The following is a 7,677-nucleotide window of genomic DNA, read 5'->3' as shown; positions in this document are numbered from 1 at the left end:
TCACACCTGTCCTTTGGTCTGCTGATGGATCCAGTCAGTGAATTTGACCACCTGTGTATAAACACCGGGCCGATTTTGCCTCGCGCAGCCCTCGCCCCAGCTCACGATTCCCGCCAGGAACCAGCGTTTGCCGCGCTCGAGACACACCAGCGGACCTCCCGAGTCGCCCTGAGGGCAAAAGAAACACTGTGATTCTGGGCATGTGCAGTTGCTTCCCTAAAGACCTTATCTGTACATGGTGTGGTTAAACACAATATCTTTGCATCAAACTGGCTACGTCCAGCCACTTACCTGGCAGGCGTCAACGCCTCCCTGCAGGTTTCCAGCACACAGCATCCTGGGAGTGACGGCATCGTCATACAGCTTGTTGCAGGTATTCCTGTTTATGATCTTCACTGAAGCTTCTTGTAGGCGAGATGCCAGTTCACCTGTATGCAACATACACATCCAGAGTTAGTTAGCGTGTAGACGTCTGAGGTGTGTTCAAAATAACATTCAAGTTAAATTGAGTGGCTAATATGGCAAAAAAAAAATAATTAATTAAGGTATTTCTGCTATCAGCATATTTATATTAAACAAGAAAACCTCCAAAGTATTCCTACTACTTCCCGACTGAAATTTCTTGTCATTTCCAATTTCCATTTTTTCCACTTTATTATTTCTAAATAGTGTATTTTAAGATTTAGACCCATTTGCCATAAGAAACATTGTTTTGCTTTCCTGAACTGGACACTGGACAGGTCACACACACTCACATTCACACCTAGGACAATGTTAGACTGACCAATAAACCGCCGATGCATGTTTTCGAGCTGTTTAGAGGAATTGAGAGGCCGTAGAGTGGTGCAGTGGTTCAGTGGTGCAGTGGTTCAGTGGTTAGTGGTTCAGTGGTTGTGGTTTGAATCTTGGCTGGGTTTTTCTGCCTGGAGTTCTCCCAGGGTACTCTGGTTTCCTCTCACAGACTTCTTATAAACTCCAGTAGAAAGAGCTCAGCAGTGCTTACCATCCTCCATAAGAACCCCCCATCCTGTGACGAAGCAGCTGGTCCCAGAATTGAACGTGTGTGAGGAGGCGGGGACGCACACAGGCTGCACCAGGTCGTTGAAGAAGACGGGCGTGCTGAGCTCGAGGAGGGCAATGTCGTAGTCCGAGGTGAACTGGTCGTACTGCGTGTGGAGAAGGATCCGGCGGATCAGTCTGGTGGACGCGCCGTGGTTCCCAGTGGTCATCACGCGCATTCCCAAGTAGGCCCGCCACGCACGAGCATCTGAGTATCTGCAGACACACTGTGCATAAATACAGCGCAGATACACTGATTACACACAGACTGTGTTTCTCACTTGATGGCATCTGAGTCCTGGAAGCAGTGAGCTGCAGAGATGAGCCAGCGGCTGGACACCAGCGTGGCGCCGCACACATGGCCGTAGCGATCCATCTGGAGGCTGACCTGCCACGGCCACGAGCCCGCCACCGCATCGGACCCACCCACTATCTTTGTTCGCTTCCTGGGCCTGGTGCCACATCCTGGAGCCAAAAGAGAGAAGGCCAGAAATCTGTTCAGACGGTGAGAGGGGTATTATGCAGCAGTTTGGACAGAATTGTGAGGGCTGGAGGGTGAGTACATACCACAGCGCAGTTCATCAGAGCCATCGAAGCAATCTTTCAATCCATCGCACTCAGGGTTAGTCTTACTTACACACTTTCCGTTGGCACATTTGTACGAGGATACAGAGCAGCCTTTAAAATCTGTTGAGAAAAATTTTTTTGTAGAAAAGTACAATATAGTGGAGTAAAACAATATACTCATCTATAGTTTATGGGCATAAAACTGTGAAATTCTAAATGCTCACATGATCTGGTACAGTTGAGCTCATCACTGCGGTCTCTGCAGTCAACAACGCCGTCACACACTGACGACTTTGACAAACAGACCTTGTTGGGACAGACGTGGTAACATTTACCACCTGGAAGGCGAAGCGGAGCACAGAACACACATTAAAACAAAGTCACACGCCAACGCGTGTCACTCCAGCGGCATCACGGCGACTCACCACAGGTTCCCTCCTCACTGCTGTCGGCGCAGGCGCTCTGGCTGGGACACTGGCTGCTGTGGGGTTTACACTGGCCGTTTCCACACAACACCTCTCCTGGCCTGCAGGATGCTGCACCATTCCCCACCGACACGCGCAAACAAGAATTTATGAGTCCAGGGTATCGTCTCTCTATTTTATTACTTGGGTGGAGCATTTTAAGTGTGGTTCAAAAGTGGCACAGTGATTCAGTTGGCAGTGCTGTTTCCTAACAAGAGAGGATGAGCTTACATCCGTTCATGTGAGGATTTCAGATGTTTTATCAGTTTATCCAGACTTTCTTCCACAGTTTAATAATAATTAAAAAAAAGAAAAGAAAAAGAAAAGAAAAGCCCATTAAGTAAATTGCTGCCTCTGAATTGCTTTGTTGGTCTTGTGATGGACTGGTCACCTGTCCGGAGTGTACCTTGTTCCTGACCCAGGAGGTAAAGGACCTTAGAGAACAAGACTTACAGCATTTGGCCTCGTCACGTCCGTCCGAACAATCCTTCATTCCATCACACACCTTCCTCAGAGGGATACAGCGGCCATCCCCACAACGAAACTGACGAGGGCAAGCTGATGATAAACATGGAGTTATAAACACAGAGATGAATGAAATAGGCTGAGAGGAGTAAAAGCTTCAGATATGACTTACTGCCCTCTGGAGAAAAGGCTCGGTACAACAAGTAGAAGCCCTTGTTAGTGAGAGATTCATCAGAGTGGAAGTGGAGAGAGAGAGGAGAGGAGTAGACTCGCTTTTTGCTGCTGTCTGATACTGGATTACACAGTCTATATATGAAGAAAGACAAAAAGTTTGAATTTAACATTTAACAAAAAATAAATAAATCATTAAATGTCTTAATCCACTCTAAGACTTGGAGATAAAACACTTTGGAGGCTGAAGAGGAGCGAATATGTATTTTTACAGCATTGATTACGAGAATGCTTCAAACAGTTCCTGATGGGACGGGTTTCTCTACTCACTTCACCCCACCGATGTCCAGCCAGTCTTTCTCACAGCCGTCTGACGACAGGGAATCCTGAATGTCAATCGTCACAATCGTCATGGAGATTAGGTATCCTGGCAACGGCACCTGATAACGTAAACAGAGGCAACAAAAGAAGGAGGAAATGCTGGAATGTGGACGACAAAGGGATGATTCATTCGCATTCGCTGTCCGCCTACTCCTTCTTCACTGGTTTTAACACACTCAGATTACAAATGTGTGTACAAACACCCTGACATTGCTCACCCTTAGTGTCCAAGTGCAGTCTATATTGGGAGGGTAGTAAGACGGGTAGTAGGGCGAGGAAATAGACCCGTTCCAGGAGGATATTGACCCTCCACATCCTGCAGAGGGAGATATTTACACACAGAGAACAAAAGTAACCTCACCAAAAAACGTCTGCTGTACATTTACTGACCAACTAAAAGATCACCACTGAGGCGGCTACAGAAACCAGCATCAGGGGGAACAAAAAGTGCGTGACAGTATTTGGACCTGCTTTTGGGATGGCCTGGAAGTACGCCTTGAAGATTGCTCCATCCCGCTGTCTGCTGAAGGAGAAGGTGACCAACATAACATTTCCAGACGATGTCAGCTTCATGACAGGAGAAGAGCCTGAAACAGGCAGCCCACACCACCTGAAACACGAGCACGCATCGACAGCCACATATAAGATTTTTCCAGAAACAGGATTAACAAAGAAATTCGACTTTTGCTGCACTTCCTAAATTGAGTAGCACCATTGAGATGTACTTACCTGGCGATGATCTTATTTTGTAAAGGAAGTAGGAAGTCGTAGGCAGAGAGCTTGTGGGCGGTGCAGCTTCCTGGCGTGGCACCGTGCAGGGTGAGTACGACCAATCTAACCACGTGACCCGACGGCACGCGAAGCCGCCACTGGTAGTATGGCTTCTTGGGACTCACGAGGCTCAGGGTGCGGTTGTTCCCATATTTGGCATAGAGGTCAAAGGACATTGCTTCGGATGGGAAACAATTGTAAATGACAAAGAGACATCACATAGGACCTGAATGCAAAAACATAGTGGATTGAACATTTTATACTGACTATCACCATGATTGCTCACTGATAGATAGAAACATCAAATACAAAGCTATTTAATATGTACACTTTTTTTTTTTTAACCATTTTATTGATCTGTGAAGCAACTATCAGCTTTATTTCATTAGTCTGTAATTTAAGCAGAATTACTGTGTTGAGCTTCATTTTCAGAGTCAGTAATTATTATACCGATGAAATGTTATTCTTACTAACCTTGCACAAATTTTACATTCAGCAATATTATTTGGAGGGCAGAACGAACCCAAATTCACGTCAGTTTAAAGTTTTCATCGGCTCCTCTCTGAAGGAAGGTGGTACCATTGTGCAAAAACAAGGAGCTCCAAATTAAGAGAATCAAATTAAGTTTCTCCAACAAGTAAGAACCAGAGCTGCTAAGGATTTGTAGAGAATATACCAAACATGTGCAATACAATTTGTTTGTGGGTTAATATATTGAATTGAACTTTTAGAGCTTCACACAACATCTTTAAGAGATGCATCACACTTTTAACTTAAACGTTTTTGTAATTTGTTTTGGGTGAATTTGCATATCAGTTTCTTTCTGTGTATTCTATTTAGAATGTATTTGGACGGAGGGTGTAAATATCAGAAGAATGTTCTCACCTTGGAAGCCAAGCTGCCATTTTCCACTCTGGATACTATTTGGATTTTTAATTTTGTCCGATTTTTCTTCCGACTCAAAGTCATCAGGGTCCAAACCTGCACCCAGACAGAAACACAGATACACTTCAATATCACTGCACATTGGCTCACAAATTACAAAAACCCTGAATACCAAAAATGCATTCTTTTTTGTTTTTACATCTTATTTGAAGTATAAAGGTATGTTACAACTTTGTGCATTCTTATTAATTGCATGCAAATGACAAGGAGCGTCTCACCCAGTAGATGGAGCATGTCATCGTCCCGCTCCATGTAGTAGCGCTGCTCGTTGCGACTGTCCCGCTGCACTTTGTTGCTGCCCGGTAGCCTGCGCTGCAGCCTCTCCGGACTGGACGTCTGAATCTCCTTGGCAACATCAAGTGGGGCGGAGAATTTACTCCAGTAGAAGACATTGAGCCCCGCTGCTCCTTCACTGCCACACAAAAGGGTTTCACAACGTTGCTATTCTGCACTGGGGACATGATGTACAGCGTACCGCTGAGTGGTTTCTGGTTGTCAGTTGGTTCTGTTAGTGACGCATACCTGAAGGCAGTTATTCCTGAGCGCAGGTAGTAAGAGCTCCACGGAGGGGACTCGTAGAGTTCTGAGAACTGTTATTAAAAGATGAAGACGGAAAACTGCAGGCAGGACGTCACAGAAGTTCAATTGAGGTCACATTTCCCATTTCCATGATACTAACACACCTGGTTGAACATGTAGCCTGAACTCAACAAAAGCACTGTTCCTGTGTGTGTGTGAGTATGTTGACTTTGAGCAGCACAGAGCGCCATTGTGTCTCTACCTGCTGGCTGTATAAAGGTAGGACCCTGGGTGGTATGGGCTCCTGGCCTTAAGTTCACCTGCTCTTTAATGAACAGATGGCCAAAAGATACTATGACCACTTAACAAGACTCCCAACTCACCCTCACAACCGCTTACAGGAACATTACACGATGTTACTGCAGAGCATTGGGAATTCCCACCTATTGCTCACCTTTGTCAGCCGAAGATGCTGCAGTTTAAATACAATCTATTGATACAAAAATCAGAAATTGACCTCCAGTATCTCTGCCCGGCTCCTGGTCCTTCTGTCATCCGACTTGCCCTACTGCCCTCTCTCTCCCTCTTAACCTGGGCATCAAACAGAGGTTCCCCTACTCTCTGTAGTCTACGGCGCACAGAGTGGCTGATTGTCTGAAAGCTCCACAGACAATGTTTTTATTGAAGGACTGCTCTTCCTCTCACTCTTGCTGCCTGGGCTTAGCTGGGCTCACAAATGCCTGGCTTGTCCTCGGTCTTGAAAGGGCCCTGTCCCCGGGGGTCTCGGGAACTCACACACACACTGTGCCCAGCTCCTGTTTCAGCTTTACATTTAACACCACCACCGAGAGATAGAAATGGGGGCAGAAGAGAGGAAAGTTGTGTACAGAAAGGAGGAGGATGAAGTAGATAAGAGGGAAACCTGACAAATAAGAATGTACATGAAGAGTCGCAGAAGGAGGGCAGTGCTGTTTTGAAAGCACGGCATAAAAACACTGGTGGCCTGCTGGAGTGAAGCATATCAAAGTTAGAGCTGCAAGATCAGCTTCAGTCTGGAGCAGGAAGGTCAAGGAGCTCTCTGAAGTGTCACCCAGAGGGAGAGGCAGTGACAGACAGGTCCACCTTCCCACTTACATAATGGTTGAGAGCCTGAGCCTGCAGGCGGAACTGTGGGGAGGTGGAGTCAGTCAGCTCCGAGTAGAAGCTCAGATTTGGGAACTCCACGCTGCCTCCAAGGAGGAACACTGTGCAGGGCGGAGCTGAGGAAGGACAGGCAGACATCGTAGACAGTGCAGCCACAGAGTGCCTAAAACTAAATACATCTTTGAGGGGGTTCGAATCTGAAAACACCAAGCAGGTGTGTACTCACATGTTAGGTAGTGGAGAGTCAGTGCAATGGCAGCAGCTAAGGGAAAGAGAGGCAGGAAACCTAACATCCACCTCCTCCAGGAGCCACAGGCTGGAGCTCGCCCCTTCTCCACCCTCTGCTCTGCCTGGTCCTCAGGCTTCGTTGGGGGGCTCAGTGACTGGGTGGGCTCCTTTAACTCTCCCTCTCCCTTTCAGAAACAAGCACATCTCTGAAATATCATACTGGCTTTTTATGTCTTGTCTCAATAAATGTATTCCTTGATGATCAGTAGAGAAAAGTCAATGTCACACAGACTGGACGGACCGTGATTTACTGAGAGTAACGGTAACTGTATTGCAGTTGAAAGGATCTCCTGAAACATTTAAGGAGTTGGCAGGATTCCCCCGGGGAAGCAGACAAAGTGTGGCTGGAGGGGTCTACTTTCCCACGGCCTGGCTCTGCGGTGTCAGCACTCAATCAAACGACTTCAGCCTGACACGGACATTCATGAGAAACATACCGACGCGCCCCTAGAGACGGAGTTTACTGTTAAAATGAAGCCTTACTATCAGAGTTTGACCTCCTTTCTCTACGCCAAAGACCTCCAATGAGTTACACAAGAATGTCAGTGTTGATTCCTCTAAGAAATGTTCACTGACAGAGAGGACAGCTCGACTCCTTCGTCTTTTACGCGCAGAGAAAGGCGCACAGTGATGGCTTACCTGTGCAGCGCAGGAGCCGGGGCGCCCATGGCCGGAGACGCAATACACTTCGCAAGTTTTGCTTTTGGGGAGAGTCCACATAGCACTGTCCCGTTTAGCTCCGGAGAGGCGATATGCAACAATACCTTAGGCATAGGAACGATGGAGAGAGAGGAAACCCCCCTGGCTGTCGCTTCCTTTGAAAAAAAAAAAGAAAAAAAAAAAGCGCAGAAATCCGACCTGAGTGGCTCGGATGCGGCGCGCATTCACCTCCTCCCGTCCACCT

At 46.9% G+C, this 7,677-nt stretch overlaps 1 protein-coding gene across 1 annotated transcript; it reads right to left on the bottom strand.

Moving 5' to 3' along the window:
- LOC308125651 (suppressor of tumorigenicity 14 protein homolog) lies at positions 1-7,493 on the bottom strand (the record flags this gene model as incomplete). Its single annotated transcript, XM_080489560.1, has 19 exons — positions 1-168; positions 292-428; positions 1,004-1,275; positions 1,341-1,524; positions 1,627-1,746; positions 1,851-1,964; positions 2,052-2,162; positions 2,544-2,648; positions 2,728-2,861; positions 3,057-3,166; positions 3,326-3,423; positions 3,575-3,717; positions 3,837-4,056; positions 4,764-4,859; positions 5,042-5,235; positions 5,346-5,413; positions 6,477-6,601; positions 6,712-6,898; positions 7,413-7,493. The coding sequence occupies 19 exons, from the start codon at positions 7,491-7,493 to the stop codon at positions 1-3; spliced, it is 2,667 nt and encodes an 888-aa protein (XP_080345686.1).
- Positions 7,494-7,677: the final 184 nt, after the last annotated feature.

The sequence above is a fragment of the Lipophrys pholis genome (genome assembly GCF_963383615.2).
Source record: "Lipophrys pholis genome assembly, chromosome: 20".
NCBI lineage: Eukaryota > Metazoa > Chordata > Actinopteri > Blenniiformes > Blenniidae > Lipophrys > Lipophrys pholis.
This window is presented reverse-complemented; position numbering and strand designations above follow the sequence as displayed.